The 22,004-nt window shown below is 53.2% G+C and overlaps 1 protein-coding gene across 12 annotated transcripts; it reads right to left on the bottom strand.

The window, feature by feature from the left end:
• Positions 1–147: 147 nt before the first annotated feature.
• ZDHHC1 (zinc finger DHHC-type containing 1) lies at positions 148–20,453 on the bottom strand. 12 transcript variants are annotated; one of them, XM_049703752.1, is made up of 13 exons: positions 20,154–20,450; positions 13,660–13,706; positions 12,021–12,263; positions 7,039–7,214; positions 6,594–6,744; positions 5,326–5,537; positions 4,790–4,914; positions 4,531–4,707; positions 4,143–4,255; positions 1,228–1,310; positions 896–989; positions 678–756; positions 148–567 (listed from the first exon to the last, which is right to left on the bottom strand). In XM_049703752.1, the coding sequence occupies exons 3-13, from the start codon at positions 12,261–12,263 to the stop codon at positions 338–340; spliced, it is 1,683 nt and encodes a 560-aa protein (XP_049559709.1). In that variant the 5' UTR covers positions 13,660–13,706; positions 20,154–20,450; the 3' UTR covers positions 148–337. The 12 variants fall into 12 exon arrangements, 7 of the variants coding, with proteins under 7 accessions (XP_049559709.1, XP_049559710.1, XP_049559711.1 ...); XM_049703753.1 differs by lacking the exon at positions 6,594–6,744 and having other exon boundaries at positions 4,531–4,689; positions 5,326–5,427; positions 20,154–20,446; XR_007474426.1 differs by lacking the exon at positions 1,228–1,310 and having other exon boundaries at positions 428–567; positions 20,154–20,452.
• Between the last annotated feature and the right edge of the window lie 1,551 nt (positions 20,454–22,004).

Raw genomic sequence — 22,004 nt, 5'->3', positions numbered from 1 at the left:
TCTCCATATGACAATCTGGGTGGCCACCCAGCGTACGGTGTGTGTGTGGGGGGGGAACCCACCTCAACCTCTGCCCCTAGGCTTACTTGCAATGGTCCGGCTCCAGGAGGGCCCGTGGCCCTTGCCATTAAGAAGGTATGCACTAACTCCGCAAAAGCATAAAAAATTTTATTGGAGCGTCACGGCTGGTGGGGCTGTTATTGCTGAGTCGTGGGGGAGGGGGCCGATCCCGCCGGCCCTTAGCGGCCCCTAAAGTGCACTCAGTACGGCGGGGGTGGGGGTGTTGCATAGAGAGTCTGTCCCACCTTTCCTCCGCCATCCCTGTTTCTTGTCCCAGCTAAGCGGGACCGGCTTCCGGGCCGCCCCGCGCACCGGATTCGCCGCTACTCGGGCTTACGAAAACGGCCGGCGCACGCGCCTGCAGCGCCACCCCGGCGCTGCCTAGGCGCGTCTGAGCCACTGGAATCTCGTCCATGGACTCGGCTGACGCCGAGTGGTAGGCGCCTGCAGGGCTGGCGTCAGCGGAATCCGACGACGAGCTAGAGCGGCGGCCGGGGGTCCGCGGCCCTATGGGGCCGGAAGGGAACGTGAGACTAGGAGCTGCTACTCACTTAGGGCCCTACCTTTCCCTCCCTCGTAGCTCCCCGAGCAGGATCCGGTCAGGAAGGGGCGCTCACCCGGCAGCCTGGGCAACGGGGCCTCCCGGTCCAAGGTTCTGGAGGTCCGTGCCTTATACATGCGCCGCTTCCTTTTTTTCTGCAGAGACAGGGGGAAGCCTGAGTACCCCTTCCCCAGACCTCACATCGCCAAAAGACGCGCAGGAGTGGAGAGGGGTAGAGGCTTCTTTCCCATCCCCTTCCACCTGGGCAGGGGGCCCAGCACAGTCCCCCCCTACCTGGGGTCGGATCCGGGGGGGCAGAGCGAGAGTCTCTGGGGAGGAGGGCGGTGGAGGCTCCACGTGGCCGCGGGTGGCAAGGAACCGGGAGGAGCTGAAGGGGAAGTGGGAGGATAAATCCTGGATGCTGTTGTTCCTTCAAATCCCACCCTGTTGGAGGTCCTAAAATAAGCCTCCCTTCCTAGCTGGAAAGGCGCATTGATCTGTCCCAGGCCATGATAGCCTGGACCAAGACCTGTGCCTTGGCTTTGGCCTAACCCCTTTCTCCCACCTCGATGGCCCTGCCATGCCAATGGGAGATGTGAGGTGGCACTTGCCCAGGTTGCACTCACTTAGCATTCACTGAGGCAGGCCTGGCCTGGCCAGGGGGCTCTGGGCGCACATGGCTGAAGGTCCGCATGTAGAACTCCATCTCCTGGGGAAGATGGAGGTGAGGGAGGCTGGGAGGCCAGGTGTGGGTCCAGGGCCTTCTGGGTCCTGGGCCCACTCTGTCTTGGATGCAACACCCCCTTACTGGTCACTGTGGGAGGTCTGGGCACAGAGGTCTAGGGCTGTCCTTCAGGCTTCCCAGGTATGCTGGGAAAACCCCAATGCAGAACGAGGCTTAAAACACCTGTGTTTGTACCTTACCCCACCCCCACCATTTTCCTCACTTCATTTAGTCAAACTCCACCTCCTCCAGGAAGCCTCCAGCCTCATGTGTCCAACGTACCCAGTCTAGAGCTGTTCTGGCCAAGTTGGGTTGGGGAGAAGAGGGACTCAGAGAGGCCCTCTCCTGCTCCTGGCTCCTCCCAGGGCTCCAGTCTCTGAACCGATGTTTTTCCCTAGTTGGGAGACTGGGCAGTTCACACACCCGGGTGTGCACCCGAGGCTGCGAGGCTACCTGCAGGAATCCATGGTTCCCTCGGAGCTGAGTCCTCAGAGTACCAGACACAATCTCAGCTGCTGGCGGGGAGTGGGGGGATGAGCAGTCTCCCCAACTTCTACCGGTAAAGGGAAGCAATAGGTGGTGGAAAAAACAGCGCCACAGCCCCACCTGGGACCAGGCGTATGGGTGTTCTCTGTCTTGTTTAGTCGCTGATCCTCACAGAGACCATGGGAGTAGCAGACCCAACCCCTGAAAGTGAAGGGGTCTGAAGCCAGGAGGTAGCAGGGGTGGCCTACGCTTGCACCCCAGCATGCAGCAAGCGCCGAGCCGCACCCAAGAGGACTGCAGGTGAGGAAACAAAAGCCAGGAAAAAGAGTCCGAGAAGGGAGCCTGGCGGAGGATGTGGGGTGGCTGGGGGTAGGGCACCGGACAGCTGTCGCGACTCGGCAGTCGTTTCCATGGAGACCCGGGCATCCTGACTAATGCAGAGACGACACTGTAACAGGAACACCGTCTCTAAAACAAGCCTATGTTTGGGGGCAACGGCTCCAGAGTGGGGCCCCTCCCACATTCCTGCTCAGGGTGGGGGTGGGGAGGCTGCCTGCTGGATGGCCCTAGCAGATCTGGGGGCCAGAGCCCAGCCAGTCACCGGCTGGCTACACAGAGGCAGAGAATGAACCCTGGGCAAGCCCTGTGCCCAACACCTGCCCAGGCTGGCCCTTTGGGGAGGAGTGTGGGGGTACCAGCCTGAGCAGAGGAGCCCTGGGGAAGAGGAAGGAGTCAAAGGCCAGTCACAAGGGCTGGGACGCCAAGGGAATCCTTCCCCCACACATTTCCTCTTCACCAGTGTGCACCTAGCACCCCTCCAGGGCCCAGGAGAGAGGGGGCAAAGCCTACCCTGGTGCCCCTGGGTTCTAGAAGTGTAGGGCAGAGGGCAGGGCAGCAGTAGAGGATGGTCTCAGAAGCCTGAGGGGCCAGAACGGGCCAGGAGCCAGGCCCTAGCCAGCTGGGGAAGTATGAGGGTGCCACCAGGGTGTCCCCATTCAAATTCCCCTCCCCCAGCTGTCCCTACAATCCTCCCTCAGAGACATTCAACACTTGCACATTCCTGAATGGTACATGGCACCTCTCAGCCTCAGCTCTCCTCTGCGCGATGGGACAAACACACCCCTTCTCCCTCTGCCGACGTCTCCCTCAGGTCATTTTCCAATGGTATTAAATGCCCTTGCTGCTGGCACATCTGGCCCCAAAGCCTAAGCAGGCGGTAACTACAGAGCAGGGGTCCTGAGCATTCGGGTCTGGGGATCCCAGGGCCAGCCCTGCCTCAATGGGCACTGGCTGTGAAGCTTGAGAAAGTCTCCTGCCTACCTCTCTGAGCCTCAGTCTCCTCTGTGAAGTGGGGATAGGGATGGTGCCCACTCCCGGGATGGCTGCCACTGTGCTTACATGGGTTCCGTGCCCAGCACCAGGGCAGGTACCCATCAGTGTGGCAGTTGCGGGGGGGGGGAGGGGGTCTCCACCAACAGCCATCACTCCCCCAGGCCTACCCAGGCCTGGCAGCCTGGCCCACCCCTGGCGATGAGAACAGGAGAGGTGGGGTCCCAAGCACTCCCCCAATCCACCCACCAGCCTGTGTTTGTGTCCAGTTGCCGTGAGGACTTCGGATCCAGGGCTCAGCCTTCCCAACAAGGCCTGCCTGGGCCCCCTGCCTTCCCAGTCCCTGGGGGCTCCAAGGACTGGACCACCCCACCCCCAGCTGCTGACCTCAGGAAGCCAAGGGGCATGGGAATGGGGATAGGCTGATCAACAGCTGGGCTGGCCAGGCCCCAAGCCTGGGCTGGAGGATTCCTGCTTCAGAGTGCAGAGACCTTAACTCTTCCTAGACCCAGCTTGCTTAATCTTTCTTGGCCTCAATCTGTTCATCTGCAACATGGGTACGGTAGCATTACCTGCCTCATGGGCTGTTTCAAGATTTAAATGAGGTAATGGGTATAAGGGCTCAGGGTCACAGGTGGAAAGAACTGATGGCTCTATCCTGGTGACCCAGTCCTTGATCCATCCCTCTCTCTTCTCCTGCGGCCCCAACCTGCCTGCTTCCAGGCTCCCATGTTCTGTGCCCTCCAGCACATGCTTCGAGCCTTTCCCCTGGGGTCGGGGAAACACAGGGCTTCCTCTGGCTGTGCCCACACTTGAGCAAGTAGGCACGTGCTTAGTACAGGCTTGCCCTCGCCTCTGCTGCCTCCAGCACCCCCTACCCCAGCTGCTCTTCCAGGCCCGCTTCCCTTTGCCCTGTCTTGTCACTGGCTACTCGTTGCACAGCCCACCACCCCTCCCACACCCCTTCTCCCACTCCCTCAGCCCTCTGGGCCACTTCTATACCTGAATGGGCCGCATCCTGGGGGGACATGACTCAAGCTCCCTGTGGGCCCCCTTTGCCTCCTGGGGCGGACGATGCTGCACGATGTATTCATAGGTGGTGAGCTTGTGCCACACTGAGGGGGTGAAGAGAGGGCTCAGTGCAATGGAAAAGGAACCCTGGAGTTCAGAAGGTGAGGGAGGGTACCCAACCACAGGCTAAAACCATTGTCCCCATATACACTAAGCCATGGAGTGAGACCAGGTCACCATTAGAGAGCCAGCGCTAGGAAGGGGCATAGTTTCAGGGCTCTACAGCCCAAACTGGGTAACTTCCTCCAGCTTAGGGACTCCCATCCCCTGAAAGGCAGGTGTGGGTGTATATGTGGGGGTAGGGGCAAGGGCCACTTACTGAGATAAATGTGGAAGCAGAGCAGGTGGCCGAGCAGGGCTGTGGAGAGCAGGCCCAGAAGGATGAGAAGGGCAGCCAGAGCCAGGATGGCAGGAGCCTGTGTCTCCACAGGGGCAGCAGGCAGGAACACGAACCACACATCTGTGTGATTCTTCAAGACTGCAAGGCACAGGCAGACTGTGCTCAGCCAGGGATGTAACCAGTGACCAGAACAGGCCCAGGGTTGGGGGATGGGAGTGGGCCTGGAGCCCACACTGACCTTCAAAGTGGCGGTTGGTACGCAGCTGCATGGGGTTGACAAAGAACTCCACAAAGACATAAGTGGCCACCAGCACGAGGAGCAGGACGCCCAGTAAGGCAGATGCCACACTGTGTAGAAAGAGCCTGGGCCCAGCCGTGGGCAGCTGTCAGCACCCAGGTGCTCCAGCTGGGCAAGGGCCCAGAGCTCAGACGGGCCGGTGGTTAGGATGGGGAGCTGGGCCTCTGACCCCACAGCCCTGACTCCTCACGAAGCCAAAGCCTTAGGGCAAATGTGAATATAGGCGGCCACCCCCAACAGGCTCCCCACCTTTCCCTGGGCCAGCAGGAGAAAGACTCCAAACCTACCCTCATCGCTCTCAGGCGGAAGCCATCGGGAGCATCACCCTCAGACCAGCACACACACTAACGCACACCAGCGCACAGGTCCCCCAAGTACCCCTATCACCACCCCGCCCCATACACAGGTTCAAGGCCCCTGGCTCGCACAGACACAGGCATCGCCAGGCACCCCTGTGGCCCGGGCCTGGCTCTCACCGGTAGTTCCTCTCGCCCACGCAGTTGTTGAGCCACTTGCAGTGGTGGTCGAAGCCGCACACGCATTTGTTGCAGGCGCTGCAGTGCTTGGAACGAGCACTCCTGCGGTGGGGAGGGGGCACAGCACGGTTGCGGGCTTCTCCCGCCTTTTCCTGCCCGGCCTGGCTGGGGGGTTGCCGGTTCCCCGCCTGGAGCGGGTCACCCACCCGCGCCTAAGCGGAGAGCGGAGCGCGTCAAAGGGGAGCACGCGTGCCCTCTGGCGGGGGGCACTGTGGGGCGGCGCACCCGGAGGAAGCAGCGCTTCTGAAGAGACAGGGTGGGGGTGGCGGTGGGGGTGGGGGCGGGGACGGGAGGTGTACCCAGCGGCGGGAGGAGGTGTAGGCGGCGTTATACTGTCCCGCTCTGGGACAGTGCACCCGGGTGATGGTGGCGTGAAACGAAAACGGAGTTTCCTTTCCAAGCAAGGACCCCCTCTGCCCGGCCAGGGAGCAGAAGAGAGCAAGGCTGCTGGACCCAGGGCCTGCGTTGCTCTTCCTGACATCGCCATTTTTTGAGTCCCTGTTTCTCTGCCAGACTATGGGAATTTTCCTGGCATTCTTCCAGAAAACCCCAGTCTATCTGGGTTAATCCAAAGGGAGCCAAAGGAAGAGGGGTAAGCAGACATCTGGGTGAGCAGTAAGCAGTTCACCGCAGTGGGTCAGGTGAGGTGAGGCTACATTAGGAATGCAAGAGAGTCTCCCTGCCCCAGGGAGGAACCAGGAAAGGCCAAAGGAGAGTGGAAGAATAAATTTCGACCCCCTCCCCCAGAACAGAATGGAGCCCTGGAATACGCAGCAACTGCCAGGGCATCCACTGAGGAACAACGCGCTGACTGGTGTCTAGTGAAAGAAAGGATGGTCTGATGCCAAAGTCCTCAGCATCTTAATGCCATTGGCTCTTTCTCTGTCCTGTGGACAGAACCCCTTCAACAGGCTGCTTGGGGCTTAATATTAAAAGTGTGGAGCTAGCCTTGAACCATACTCCCATCCCTGATCCCCTACCTAAGGCTGGGAGACTGGGATCCTCCAGAGAGGGGCTTAGGGAGGCAGTCTGGACCAGCCAAGGGGGTATGGGCTCTGTACATTCTGACCCCTCAATGTGACCTGGAGTAAGTCACTTGGCCTCTCTGGGCCTCAGATTCCTCGTGCATAAACAAGGATAGCAGTATTGGCTTCGGGGCCAGGCAGGCTGGGTTGTGAATCTGGCTGCCCAGTAGCCATATGACCAACCTCAGGCCACTCAGCCTTTCTGAGCATTGGACTCTTCCTCCTCTGTGAAGTGAGAAAGATGTTGCCCACTCTGCAGGGTGGTTGTTCATAAGCACTTAGCACATGGTAAGGAGTCAAGTGTTGCTCCCCTCTCTGCCCATACCTGGGAATGCTGGTGAGAGAAGGGGGGTGGTTACTGGTGGAGTTAGTCATCAGAAGTGTTTGTGGCAGGGCCAATTGTCCTACTTTGTTGGAAATGCTATTCCTCATCTTCTGTTTCCAATCACCTTCTCCCTCACCCAGTTCTCTGTCACTCCACTAAGATTCTTGACTGTGTGAAATAAGAGGGTTCTGAGGCTTCAGAATGACTGTAAAGCCTGGGCATGCCCCTGTCTGCCTTCAGCTCCCACTGGCAGTTCCCCGGGCACACTCATCGGCCACACACACCCAGTCCACACGCACTCACACATCCACGTCGCACAAGTTGCAGTGCAGGTCTTCAATGACGTGTGCATGTTGGCTGCGGTTGAAGATGGGCAGGGGCCCAGCATAGCTCTTGTCCCGCACATTGGCATCTGCTGGGTCGATGGAAACAGCAGTCAGGTGCACCACGAGGTGACCAGCAAAGATGGCGCCCATGCACTGGCCCAACAGGTTAAAGACTCACTCCACACTGCCGGCTGAGAGCCCCACTTCTGCTTCCTGTGGCCAGAGAACTGCTCTCTACCTACATGTGACTCCCCAGTGCCGAGACTCTCTGCCTGTGCCACCTCCTACCTGTGCCACCTCATACCTGCGCCCCATATGGAAGAGCAGAGGGGCTATCTGGTAATGGAGCTCACAAGCCAGCACTGCCTGCTGCTGCTGAGGAGACCAACTACAGGGCCCTGGCCTCACTAATCCAGGCCTGGCGTAGGCCCTGGCTGATCTTACCTCAGAATCTGACCTGGTTTCCAATTTTAAATGGTGAAATGAGACCGAAAGAGATCATCCTCTAAAGGTTGAAGGACCCAAAATATAAGTTCTAAGCTTGTTTATCTCGCTTTCACAGGAAGTCAGCTCTGAGAAGGAAGAAGACATCCTCTTCCAGCAGCCAGGCCAGTTGGAGAATCACTTGCAGACAGGGCCTCATATATCCACTGCCTCCCCAGTCTAGAGTCCAGGTACTTGGAGGCCTGGGGCTGAATGTCTGGGATGGCCTAACATGTTCAGGGGCTGGCCAGGGGGCAGCATGGCTAATTCCTGAAACACAGATCTTCCAGGATCTATCGGCTCAGCAGTTGGACCAAATGCTGGACACAGTATGCTGACAACTTACTGCAAAGTGAATGTGTAAAACTTCACTAATAGATTCCACCCAGGCAGCCATCCACCCTCCATCTAGCTATCTGTCGATCCATCCATCCATCCTCTTGCTAGCCAAGTAGACATCATCTCTCCATCACTTATCCTCCATCCATCAGCTGTCCAACCTCCTTTTTTTCTTCCTCTTCCTAGCAGCCAAATTTTCCTACATGTCTGCAGGAGCCAGGCCCCACCCTAATGTGCTATACCAGAGCTGAAAGAGACAATCCTGTGGCCCAACACAACCTCTCTATCCCTACGGCCCTGGCTGTGGGTCAGGCTGTCACCTCTTGCCTGGGTTATTCCATAGTCTCCTGACTCTGCTTCTCATGTCTGCATCCCCTTGAGTACCCTTTACTTGGGTAGTGAGCTCTGAAAAGCTTAAACCTAAAGCCTTGCCTGCTTAAACTCCTGCAGTGGCTCTCAAGCTAAAGTTTACTCTTCAGCTCAGTGTTCACGGCCCCTTTTCCTCTGGATCCTCTCAAACCTCTCTGGTATCACCAACCACTACTCCTTACCATTCCAGGCTCTCTTCAGACACACTGAATGTGGGCAAACATTTAGTTTCCTGCCTGCTCCAACACTTCTTCCCTCCCCCCCACCCCACTGGTTCATTCATTCAGCTATTTACTGAGGTCTTTCTCTATGCCAGGCACTGAGGATATGGCAGGAGCAAGACAGACTTTGTCCCTAGCCCCAAGGAGCCTACAGTCTGGCAGAAAACACAGAGTAGGTTGATTGCAATAACGAAAGTTCAGGGGACTATGTGAGTTTGTAACTGGGTGACCTCATCTAGTCTGAAGGGGTCTGGAAAGTTTCCCTGAGGAAGTATCATCTCAGCTGAGACTTAGAGAGAAACAGATAACAGGAACATGGCAGGTAATATAAAGAGGAAAGGGGGCCTGGGTGGGTACTGGGAACAAGCAGAGTCCCAACTAGATGTGTGGTTCCAGCTCAGCTTATTGGTGCCATGCAAGAAAGAGAGCCCATGTCACCAAATTCTGGCTTTTCAGAAGGAACCAGAAATATGGATTTGTGTCCGGATATATGAGGCGTCTCATTTTTTAAATGTTGACAAGGAAATAAATAATTTTTTAAATGTACCTGCCAAAGAAATACTTAAGATATGTCCATTTTGTGTGTTCGTTATCCCTCAATTAAAAAAAAAAAATCTGTAGGCCAAACTGGCCCATGAGCTGCTAGGTCTTGACTTCTAACTTAGCTGGGTATTGGGGTGGAGAGAGAGGCTAGGAGCTTCCAGGCAGAGACCAGTGTTGTTGCAACAGAGAACAACAGAGGAAATAAAATAAGAAGATGCTGGGGAGATAAGCAGAGTCCAGAATGTGGAGAGCCATGATGATCTTGAACCTTAAGGCAGGAAGAAGCTATTAGAGGGTGTTAAGCTGGGGAGTAACTTTATCATATTTGTTTTTTGAAAGGGCACTCTGGCTGCAGGGATAGAGATGGACTGGCCGGGGTGAGAGCATGTGTGGGGAGACCTGTTTGGAAACAAAATGGTCATCTAGGTAAAAGAGGCAGATGGCAGTGGGGAGAAAAGAGGGCAAATACAATAGATTTTTAGGAGGCAAAATCAACAGGACTTGATGACTGACTGGATATAGGTGATAAGGAAAGGGGTGGAGAGCCAAAAGTACCTAGAGAGGCCAGGAAGAGGGAAGGAGGGGAGCTGAGAGCAACAGGTGGGTGCATCTGGGTGGTGATGTTGGTCTACGTGGCCCTCCTCCTGCACCCACAGTCTGCTGTATGAATCCCTACCCCCATACTTACCATGTGATGATCTCCAATCTACAAGGCTTTCCTCCTGTTGGAAGCGGAACACCTAGAGCTGGGGCCCTGTTTTACCCATCTTTGCAACCCTAGGGCCCAGGCAAGTTCTAGGTGCAAGGTGAGTGCTTGGTATACACCCTTACCCTACCTCATTCTGCAGGGACCCCTGAGGGAGCCTGCAGAAGGAAGGTAGCTTTGATGGGAGGACAGAGAACCATTCAGGCCTGGAAATGGGAGTGCCAAACCAGGTGGTTCTAAGAGCCTCCAGCATTGCCCAAAGCAATAAATATGGGGAGGACAAAACCCTCAAACCATCCCACTGCCTCAGAGTCAGACTGCCTGAGCAGTCCTTCTGGCCTCACTGGGTAGCAATTGTGTGACCTCAGGAAGTCATTTAATCTCTCTGAGGGCTTCCCTGGTGGCACAGTGGTTAAGAATTCGCCTGCCAAGGCAGGGGACACGGGTTCGAGCCCTGGGCCGGGAAGATCCCACATGCCGCGGAGCAACTAAGCCCGTGCGCCACAACTACTGAGCCTGCGCTCTAGAGCCTGCAAGCCACAACTACTGAGCCCACGCGCCACAACTACTGAAGCCTGAGCGCCTAGAGCCCATGCTCCACAACAAGAGAAGCCACCGCATGAGAAGCCCTCGCACCGCAATGAAGAGTAGCCCCCGCTCGCCACAACCAGAGGAAAGCCCACGTGCAGCAACAAAGACCCAACACAGCCAAAAATAAAATAAATAAAAATTAAAAAAAAAAACTTTATAATCTCTCTGAGCCCCAATTTCTTTTATGAAAGTGGGGAGAACACCTTCCTTACAGATTATTATGAGAGTTGAACAAGATCATCCATGTATAGGGGTTGGCACAGTGCCTGGCACATATAAGTGCTCAATAAATGCTAGTTATTCTTGGTTACTGTTATTTGCTCTGATTCTGCTCACTCCAAAACATGTGGTTATTAATCTGGCTTCCCAGGTACACTGATGGCAGAAAGCCAGGTAGTCCTGAGTGAGTGGTGTACCCATTCTGGATCATGGGAGGAATGTTCCATGAAGCATTCTACTTAAGAGCATTCTACTTAAGATTCTACTGACTAAGCCCTGCTGGTCACCTCAGAGAAAGTCTAGTTTTCATGTACAAAGTTGATGACTAGGCCCTGGGCCCCAGTGAACCAGGAAGCCCCTCAGTGACACTGCTGGCGTCGGAGACCAACAACCTTCTCTCGAGTCTTTCTCCACCCACCTGCCCTGGCTACCCACCAGCCAGGGGCTCTATGGTTTCCCAAGCGAGCATGCTCACATTCATGGCTCATATGTTCTGGTGCTCACACACACACATCCTTGTGTGCTCCTTGTCCCCTGCCTGGGAAGCAAGCAGGACTCCTCCTGTCAGATAGAGGAGGAGGCTAAGATGCGGAGAGCTGGCAGAAGCTGCTCAGCCTTGTGCAGCTCTGAAAGGGCTGAGGTGAAGGGTGCTGACTCTACGCCTGAGGCTTTCAAATTCATCCCTGCTAACTCCTTTAGCTCACCCCAGGCCACCTTCTCCCAGAGGCCCAAAGAATCATCTCCATGAAGCACACACACCAAGGCACACTCTCATGGGCACCCTCTGGCCTGGGGCACATGGCCACATGCTGCCCCTCTACCGCCCAGACTTGCAGCCACATCCTCTGCTCCTGGGGGTCGTGGCCAGGGCTGGGGCAGTCACATCACTAAGTTCAGGCAAGTTCATATTTGTCACAATTCCCAGGAGCTTCCAGGGCATATCTGTCCCTCCTCTTGTCAATTCAACCTTACCCTAAAAGAGTCTGATTTATAAAATCGATGAGCTCCTAAACAGTCCTGGGTACAGCATAATAATCTCTGTAAATAAAACCATATTTTAAATGTACCAGGAAACTTACCATGTAAAGGAATTCTACCATTATTCTTTCCAAAAAGTGAAAAATTATTTCATAAATGGAATAAGTTACTCTCTTTTATCCCTTGTTGAGCTCTGGACACAATTAGCTTAAAGAGAGCTTTAAGGTTCTCTTCTGTAATTGCTCTCGTGGTACCTCAGTTGATGAGGTTCCCATCTGTGTGGGGCTTTCAACGCTCTAAGGTTCGTTAGGCCTGTTCCCTCACCCAATCAGGCAGAGGGGTCAGATGGGGGTTGGAGGCCAGGCAGGTAGGCAACTGGTCCCTCCAAGCAGAGACAGGGCCCATTTGCACTCTCTGAGGCTCTGGAACCCAGCTTCAGGCCTCGCCCATGTCCCTCCATCCATTGTCCCCACTCCTCTATGTACCAGTCCCACACTTTCCCAAGGATACAGCATAGCCAGCAGGCACCCAGTGGTGAGGCAGGAGGGGAACAAGGACCCCAAAGCCAATCACAGCAAAGAAGAGGTACAGCAGCCAGGCCACAATCTGGAGCGGGTGAGGGGGCCAGCTCCACCCATTCCGGCGGGACCGCTGGCCCTGCAGCTCCGGGGAGGGTCCGCTGGCCTGTGCAGGTGCTGTCCACACATTCTTCTCAGGGGCTGTCTTGTTAGAGGGCTTGTTGCAGATGTTCATCTCCAGAGGGAGAAAGGGTAGAAAGATCATTAACCTGAGGAGGCCCAGGCTGGAGCCCAGAGCCCCGTGCCTGCAGTCAGGTTTCAGCAGGAGGGGCAGGCTAGTATGTGAAGCCATCTCCAGCTACTCTGCAGGGGAATCCGGGACCCTAGCATGAGGAGCCTGGCAGTGAGGGAGGATGGCAGTAGAGTGCTAGTCTCAAAGCCCCAGAGCAAGTTCTGGCCCCAGTCCTAGCCAGGACAAGGTAGGAAGTTCCAGGGTTTATTCAGCTCACAGTGTGACTGCCTGTTATTCTGCTCTGTCTCCACAGCCATCAGAGTTAAACCCAATAAGACATGTTCTCATCTGGTAACAATATCAGGCTGAGGCCAGAGCGATGAGAACACATGCTGATTCTGTCAGGATTAGTCACCTCTGTCCTGAGGCCCAAATGCAAGTGTGAGAGAGGGCCCCGTTACACTTTGCTTAGGGAAACAGGGAGTGGAGGTGTTCAAAAGAGGGACCTGGCCTCTGCCCCTCAGCAAGCATGTAATCCCTTTAAGGACTAGGGGACCCTGAACCATGTCCTCTGTGCCTCAGATAAGCTACCTGGGGCTTCTTGGCTGGAGAGAAGCCAGCACACAAGAGAGGGGAGGAATCCTCATTGGTTCCCTCCAGCAGTGGAAATGACCGTGTTTCTCTAAGTAAATGTGGGTCTGGTACAGTGAGAACAAAAAAGTGAACTGATGCCTTTGACTCACTTGAGGGAGTTCAGGGAAAGACAGGCCTTGGTCAGAGCCAAACCACCAGATGGCAGCACTCTTTACCCCCATCCCACCATCGCTCAGCCCAAGAGCTGACTCAGTGCTCAAAGATACATGCAGGGCAGACGGGTAGGCCTGTCATTACAGGAGAAAGAGCCCAACCCCAGTATCTTCTGGGCCTGAGGTGGGACCAGAGCCTGGGCAGGCAGTGCCCCACCTGGGTAGACAGGCCAATTCGGAGCTCTTGGTGGGAAGGTCAAGAGCTGCAGAAAAAACCCTGGCAGCTGGACTCTCCTTTCAGGAGTCCATGCCTGTTGGCCAGGGAATCTGACTAAGCCAAAGGGTATGGCAGACCCTGCTCAGCACATCTGCCTTGAACACCTTCCTCACTTCTAAACCCAACAAAATGTGACCTGACCTTCAGAGCCCACTGCAAGCATCACCTCATCCAGGAAGCTTTCCCTGATGTCCCAAGTTAGTCAGGGGGCCCTCACGCTCAGTCTTTATTGGGCAAGTCACTTTGCTGTTTGGAACACTTTGCCATCTCCATGTCTGCCCCCCTGTTATGCCAGCTCCCCCTAAGGGCAGCAAAGGTACTGTGATTCATTCATCTCTGTTCCCCACAACCCCTCCCCCAAGCACCCAGAACATACCTTGTACACAGTTGGTGCTCAGTAAATGTTTTCTGACTTGAAAACATCTGAAATAAAAGGAAATGCGGGCACGGTAAATGATGAGGAATCCTGACTCACCCAAAGCCATCTGGGCCGTTCTGCCCTGTCTTCAATCTGCACAGTCGCCAGGTACCCGTAACCCCCCCCGCCCGCCCCACACCAGCCCCAAGGCTGTTACCCTAGCTACCAGACACTCACACTCAGCGACTCTGCCCTTCATCCCACCTGAGGCCCAGAGCCTCCTGTAAACCAAACTTGGAGAGTCTGAGTAGCCTCATCACAAAGCTAAATGGAGTGACCCTAGTTTTCTCCCAGGGACTCCACTGGAATTCTTTGGTCACTTGCTTTGTCTTCAGTAAAAAGCAATGAAAGGTGAAAAAAGAGCCCCAGCTTTAGAGGAAACAGATCTAGGTTCAAGTCCTGGTTCTTCACTTACTAGCTGAGTGGCTTGAGTTTCTTCATCTGAAAAACAGGGGTAGGGATGCCTACCTAGGGCTGTATATAGATCAGCAAAACTGTAGGTAAAGCGTTGACACATAAATGTTCCCTAAATGGTAGACGTTATGATTACCCTTAAAATAGCCCTCTGGGGTGTCCTCATCTCTCCAGACTGAGGAGGCTACTGCATCTGATATTCTGTGAGGTTTTATGAGGTTATGCCCAAAGTGATGGGGTTGGTTCAAGTCGCTTTCTTAAGTTAGTAGTCCCAAGGAACACATTGTCATAAGAGCTGGGCCACTGGATTGCCATTCTAAACTTCTCAGCTTTGATCAAAGATGATCAAAAAGCTGGCCTCACTTTATTTGGAATGTCCCCAGAGGTGGCAAATCTTTGTCCTTGATTTTTGGAAACAAAGATCATCTGGTCAAGCCCAGTGTATACAGTTGAGCTGGGCAGTTCTGCTCAGGAGGACAAATCCCTGTGGCTTCCACATAGGTTCTCCAGTCATGTCACCAGGGCAACTTCTTTGAAGGGAACCCATTAATTGGGATTCCTAAGTCCTGACTTTCTCTTTGCCATCCTCACACCTGAATAACCCAACACCTTGAGGTAGTTTATAAAGAAAGAAGCAGAGGTACATGGCTGGCTGACAGGTCCTCACTGCCAGAGTGGGCTGGCTGTGGCCACAGGCACCCCCAGTGCTGCTGCATCCCTGACACCTGAGGCAGGAGGAGTCACCACCTGAGGCCAGGGGCCTACCACAAACAGCCTTAGGGGTTGCTCTGATACCGAACCCCAGTACCCTTGGCCCAGAGAGGTACCACTTGTATGAGACCATGGATGAGGGGATGGTGCTGTTGGGTGTAAGTCCCTTGCAGGGGTGGCAGCCTGGTACCATGCCACCTGCAACAAAAGCCTGAAACAACCAACTCTTAACTGATGATATTTTCCCTTGTGGAGTTGGTGGCCACAAATTCTTTTGGCCCCCAAAATTTTGATTAAAAGGGCTTGGAGGTAGGAGAGAATCCAAGATGAGGCTTCAAGCATGGATGGGACCAGGCACTGTCACCAGACCCAGGGACTTCTCTGGCTGTCCTACCCCTCTCAGCACTTCCCTAGGAGACCAGATTAAAAGATGCGCGGTTCTGCTACCAGACAACATGGCCAGCTTGTGCACTCATGCCTTGGCCCAGTCAGTGCTTATTGCGGTCCAGCCCCCTTGTGCGTTAAAGATGAGACCATGTTCCTGCCCTCAGGGGCTTGCTTTCTGGGGGCCCAGACAGATTTCAGGGAAGTGGGTGAATGGGTATTCTGGCAGCCCTGCAAGGGCCAGCCATTCAGTATGACAGAACACAGAGTGGGTGGGTTTGGGGTCAGAGAGCAAGATCCACAGAGAGAGAGAGAGAGAGAGAGAGAAAGATGAGCCCTGGGAAGTTGCAGGGTCAGATCCTAGGTTGAAACCAAGTGCCCCTAAAACCAAGTTCCCTAACCAAGATTATGATTAATCTCTCTATCCAAAACTTTATTCCCGTTCAAGTCACCTCTGACCTCAATCCTGTGCTAACTGAACACTAAACAACCAGAGTCACATGACTAAAACTGCTGTTGTCGATGACATTGTTAATGTACTAAAATTGCTACTATAGATGTCATCATTAATGTACAAACTCAGGTTGTTTCTCCAGGGCAAGATGAGCTAACAGATCCCTGAGCCATGGACCACCTGGCCAAAGAATCATAAACCAGAGACATTCTGACTCCTGAAACTACAATTAAGAAATGTCACAAAAATGTCACAGGACGATGATTAATCCCAGCCTCTTTGTTCTCCTCCCTCCCCCCACCAAAAAAAAAAAGAAAATTCTAACTCAAAGACCAAGCTGGAGTGGACCTGAGGCATGTCTCCCACTCCCTTTGCTTGGCATCCTGCAGTAAACACTGTACTTGCCTTCACCACAGCCTGGTGTCAGCAGATTGGCTTTGCTACGTGTTGGGCAAGCAGATCCGACTTTGGTTCAGTAACAAGGTGATCACAGGAGGCCAGGTGAGTAAGTTCAGGCACTGTTGAAAGAGCCACAGGGAATCACAGAAAGTTTAAACAGGGGAGTTGACATAAAGGTGATGGGTATTTTTAGAAAGCTTTCTATTCACACTGGGAAGGAGGGCATGAGCAAGAAGCGAAAAGGCATGGGGGGTGGTGACACCACAGCAGGCTGGCCTAGGGAGGGCAGCAGCCCAGCAGCCCTGTGTACTGGGAGGAGTTGGGTGAGAAGTGGGGGTCAAGCCCACAAGCTCCCTGATGCCCTGCTGCATCTTTGGTGGGCTGAGAGGTATGTGGACCTTGACAAAAGATTCTCAAGTACCTTCTGCTGCCACGAACAAACAACAGAGTTAAGCTGGTGGAGACAGAAAGAAGACAAGAGCAAAGAGGCCCCGTGGAGTGTTAGGCCAAAGGTAGCCACTGCCCTGGTAAGCCAAGGGCCCACCTGGCTTCTGAGGCAGGCTGGAGGGCCTGTGCAGGTCCCTCCCTGTCCCAACAAGGGGAAGGCCATTGCTAGGATGACAATAATCTATGTTAACATTGACTTGCTAAAAGTCTAAAATAGCATTTTCCAAATAAGGTCAGGCTACCTTAATTTATATGCCTAATTTAAGTGAGGAAAATCTTACCATTTCAGATTCTCATTATGAACTACAGAATAGTTACCTGACTGGTCCACTTCCCACTTGCCCACCTCTACTCTCACCAAAAAAAAAATATTTAGGAATGTTGTTCTGAGATTCATGAACAGCATTGTAAAAGAAGCAGACTGAGGTGAAAAGTACCAGCCCTGGAGAGGCTGTAGGCATCCCTGCATTTCTGCAAGATGTCTGAGAATTTCAGGAAAGAATCTACTTAGTTACCAGAGGGTTTGTTGGTAGAGGCCACAGAACTGGGAAGGTACAGTGATGGGGTCAGAAGAGAGGTGACAGGGCTGATGTGGGGGCTTGGAGGGCCTGGGGATCTGAGTTACCAACAGGGAGAAACAGGTTGGAACCAGGGAAGAGGGCTAGGCCTGGAGACATAGCCTGGTTCTGGTCCCTGCATTGCCACTCACAGATTGAGGAACCTGGTGGGCAAATTTCACAAAGCCATCTCTTTGGATCTCTCCTTTATTTATTTTTCAAAAAGGTTAGCTGGAAAGCAATTTGGTAATGTCTACCAAACTTGAGAACACATATACCCTTGAGCCAAGACATTCCATTTCTAGGTATTTATCTTATACATATGCTCATAAAGTGCACAAAGATTCATTGCAGTCTTGTTTGTAATAATAAAAGACAAAAAACAATATAAACAAATATATGGCACATGCACACAATGGAATGCTATATAACATCAAAAATAATGAGGGATGAAATGACTTTTGATACACAGTTAAGCAGAAAAGCAAGATGTGGGACAGTTGTAGAGTGTGCTGTGAGTGAGTGAAAACCAAGGTGGATGGATAGACACCTACGTTCCTATATGCACAGATTCTCTCTGGAAAGAAATGCAAGAAAGCAAACATAGAGATAGCCTGTGAGAAGGTGATCCAGTGGCTGGGGATGAGAGAGATTTGCTTCTACTATGTACTCCTTGGTGCTGTTTGGATTTTTTTTTTTTTTTTTACCATGTGCATGTACTACTTTTGAAAAAAAAATTCATCAAATAAATAACTGAAGGGTGTCATCTCTTACCCTCCTGGCCCCAGTGGGCTGCCATGTGGACCAAATGTGCTCGTGTGATCTAGAGCCCAGTACTGCGCCAGGCAAACAAGGAAATCTTGCCTAACAACCATGCAACAAAAGAGCACTCAGTTTTAGTTCAATGCTTTCTCACTCTCGGAAGAAGTCCTGAGTTGTTCAGCTGAAGAGCTCCCTGTGAGCTGTTAGGGCTTTTGTTAAAGCTGGAATCAGACAACCAGGCAGCACAACAGAGGAGCAGCTGGGCAGGACCTTGTTCCAGTTCTCAGCTGAAGGTCAGCTCAGCTCCCCGTGACTCCAGAACCCAAAGGGAAGGTGCATGCCACAGGAAGGTTTCATTCCCAACCATCTTTTCTTTTAGCTAGAGGATTTATGGTTGCTGTGTGTGTGATTTTCTATGGATACTTCAAAACAAGTTTTCTGGTTTTTTCCCAGGATCCACTTTTAAACCCATTTTCACTGAGATTTAACAGATGCCCAATTTAACCATCTAAGGGAGGGGCTGGAAAGAAAATGCTGCATGGTGCACACTGTTTTACAGCACAAAATGTCATTTATAAAAGAACTTTCAAGGGGCAAGTACTTTGTTTATTAGAATTACCCACAGGTGCCAAAGAAGTCTCTGGACTTAAGATTCTGGGAAGTGGCTAGTTTGACTAAGAGATACACATCACAACAACTCCCAGAAAATGAATTGGAACCTCAAGCCTTTCTCATAGACCTCTCTAGTCATTGGTCTCATATGTGGCTGGGCTCCTCACATCAACAACACGCAGAAGTCTGATGCTAGGGCAGGAAAAGCTTGAAACCTCAGTCATTCCTGAGCTGACGTGGGCTGCAGACATTTCCTGTGCCATTCTCTTCCTGAAGCAACCACTGCAAACTATTTGGGATTCAAGTTAAGCCAAGGAAAGAGGACAAGAAGAAGGGAGCAACTTGGAGCTGAAACAAGGCCAGTGAGCAGAGGCAAGCATTTTTGATTTTAACCAGGAAATCAACTCCCATGATGGTAGAAGCAAGCCTTGAGGAACACCCACCAAGAAACCGTCATTAAGAACAAAGTTGTGACAGAACAGATAAGTAAGAAAAACAAAAGAAAAAAACCTGGCTAATTAAGTACCAATGTTGCTTTTATTGAATCTCATGGTGATTATCTGTTTACAAACCCACCTCCCACTGTGAACCACCAGTTCCACAAAAACAGGGACCACCCCTCACCCATCTCTTAATCCAGTTCTCCTTCACGAAAGGAAGTTAAGCCACTTCTTACCATTTCTGCTGCCATCACCCTAATCCAAGCCCCAGTCATTGCTCCCCTACGGTATTTCAACAATAACAATAACCATCACTAGCATTTAGAGGGCATTTATTCTGTGCTAGGCACTGCTTTAAGTGTTTTGATGGAATTCACTTGTTAAACCCTCACAACTCTCTGAGGTAGGTCCTATCATTTCAAATTGTTCTCATAGGCCTCTCTAGTCATTGGTCTCAGATGCTGATGGCCCCTCACTTTTTCCCTCATAAACAACATGCAGAACAATATGCCCCTTTCACAGATGAGGACACTGAGTCTCAGAGAGACTAAGTAAATTCTAGGAGGCACAGCTAGACTGGCAGAACTAGGATTGCCCTCAACTGACTTCCTGGTGTGCCCTGTCACAATCACACTGCTCACCTCACCAGAGTGAGATGAGCTTTTCAAAACTTGAAATTCATCAAAACTCCTCAATGGTTTCCTTCTCCTGCTAGGATAAAGTTGAAACTGCCACCGCATCCTTCAAGGCTCCCCTCATGCTTGCTGTTCCTCTGGACCTGCTCCCTCCAGATCTTTGCATTTGCTTTTGCCTCTTCCAGAAACACCGTTACCCTGATCACAATGCTGGCTCCTTTTCAACCTTCAGCTCTTGGCTTAAATGTCACATGATAGAGCGGACCCTCCCTCACCACCTCCCTTCATTTCAGCACCAGAGCATTTAACCCGACCTGAAATCACTTTAGTCGTGTATCTGGCGCCTGCTCCCCGCACCCCCCGCCCCGCCCCTTCTTAACACTGCGGGTTCTGGAGAACCGCGGCGTCCTCTCTGGAGCCCTCCATGGCCCCGCGCCTGGCAAAAAGCCTGGCACACAGCAGACGGTCAATGCAAATCTGTGAACCGGATGAATGCTAGAAGGAAGCCGGGCGCTCTGCCCGGTACCTGGAGCCCAGGCCGCGGGATCTAGGCGCAGAGCTCGGCCGGGCGGCGGCAGCTCTGGCCCCGTGGCTCAGGCCAGGCTTCGAGATGAGAACTGCAGCGGGGGCTCCTCACCTGCGCGTCGTCCACCGAGCCAGGTCGGCCTTGCCAAGGTCACTCAGCGGCTCAGCCCCCACGCCTGGCCGTCCACCCACCCCAGGGCGGCGGCGCTTCAGACTCTCGCAGCGGAGACGGTCCCCGAGACCCGGAGGCGGTGCGCCCCGGATCGGGGCCCCATCCCGGGCCGCGCGGGGGAGGTTAGGCCCGCAAGACCTCCGGCTCCGGCTCGAGCGGGCTGGCTGTACCGCGGGGCGAGGCTGAGACGGGCTGGGCCTAGTCCGGCGCGGGCCCGTTCCCCTGGCAACGGCGCGGGCTACGGCGCCCCACAGCGGCCAAACCGCGCTGCGTCACGTCGCCCCGGCACCCTGGCTCCGGGCGGGGCTCACCAGGGACCCCCTGGCGTCCTAGCCCAACCATTCTCCGTTCCTTTCCAACATTTCTTCTCAAAAACCCACTTTCCCCACCCCCAATCCACAGCTTGTCTTCTCGAAATCCTAACTTGTCCCAGAGGTGTTCCCCTCCAGTTTTTCCGCTGAGCCCACCACTCTCAGGGAGACCCTCAGTCAGCCTGCACACTTTTTAATGAGTATGTGCTGGGCACTGGACATACCATGGGGAACACCCACGAGATCCCTGTCCTTCAGGGAGATTACAGGCTAAGGGGAAGACAGATCTAGAGACAAATAAATACAGTATACATATTGTGGCCCATAATATAAAGTGTGAAGTATAAGAGCTCAAAATATCTCCTTTCTGGGACTTCCCTGGCAGTCCAGTGGTTAGGACTCTGCGCTCTCACTGTCAATGGCCTGGGTTCAATTTCTAGTCGGGTTCAATCCCTGGTCCTGTTCAATCTCTGGTCGGGGAACTAAGGTCCCACAAGACCCACGGTGCAGCCAAATAATAGTAGTTGTAGTAATAATAACATCTTCTTTATTTCCTTTATTTATTTATAAATTTATTTATTTATTTTTTGGCTGTGTTGGGTCTTCGTTGCTGTGCGTGAGCTTTCTCTAGTTGCAGTGAGCGGGGACTACTCTTTGTTGGGGTGTGCGAGTTTCTCATTGTCGTGGCTTCTCTTGTTGCGGAGCATGGGCTCTAGCCACGTGGGCTTCAGTAGTTGTGGCACATGGGCTCAGTAGTTGTGGCTTGCGGGCTCTAGAGCACAGGCTCAGTAGTTGTGGCACACGGGCTTAGTTGCTCCACAACATGTGGGATCTTCCCGGACCAGGGATCGAACCCGTGTACTCTGCCTTGGCAGGCGGATTCTTAACCACTGTGCCACCAAGGAAGCCCTCTTTATTTCCTTTAAATCAAGCATAAATCCTACTGGGAGCTCCCATATTCCAGGCTGATGGGAAATTCAGTCTTGGTCTCTACTAGGCTTCTCTTTACCCAGGTTATTCCGAGGACTCAGGATCTCCTGCAGGAGCAAACACTGTGAGAAGCACTGTCTGGTCATGGGTCCTCTCTGGTACTAAGGCCACAGCCATTGTCCCACCCACCTACAGGACTTTTAGATTTGGGCCTTGTGGGGCCATGCCTGCTGCACCAGGGCTGCCAGGGGCAGGCACTTGCTTCTTCTGTCCCAGGGCCTGCAGACTCTCTTCCCTTTCCCTGCCTGAGGGACCTCCCTGCTGAACTTGGTTTCCCTGAATGCTCCCTCTCCCCTCCACTTGGGGACAGTCAGAATGTGAGTGTCCTATGAGCTCAGGCTTTCTCAAAAGACAGGAAGAGACTTTGTCTTCCACCAGCTGTCCTATCCATATCTCCAAGGCCCTAAAAAGGTGAGCAGCTGGCTGGCTACCTGCTCAGAATGGGCTGGACAGAAAACATCCTTGTCCCTAAAATTATCAGCCACAAACA

The sequence above is a fragment of the Orcinus orca genome, chromosome 20 (genome assembly GCF_937001465.1).
Source record: "Orcinus orca chromosome 20, mOrcOrc1.1, whole genome shotgun sequence".
NCBI lineage: Eukaryota > Metazoa > Chordata > Mammalia > Artiodactyla > Delphinidae > Orcinus > Orcinus orca.
This window is presented reverse-complemented; position numbering and strand designations above follow the sequence as displayed.

What these genes read in the sequence shown, in the direction of transcription:
- ZDHHC1 (XM_049703752.1), bottom strand. Translation starts at nt 12,263, where the DNA reads ATGAACATCTGCAACAAGCCCTCTAACAAGACAGCCCCTGAGAAGAAT. An exon ending in CCAGGATGCGGCCCATTCAG is followed by an intron (nt 1,311 to 4,142) that starts GTATAGAAGTGG and finishes CATCTTCCCCAG; the next exon opens with GAGATGGAGTTCTACATGCG. An exon ending in CCTGCCTCAGTGAATGCTAA is followed by an intron (nt 990 to 1,227) that starts GTGAGTGCAACC and finishes CTTCCCCTTCAG; the next exon opens with CTCCTCCCGGTTCCTTGCCA.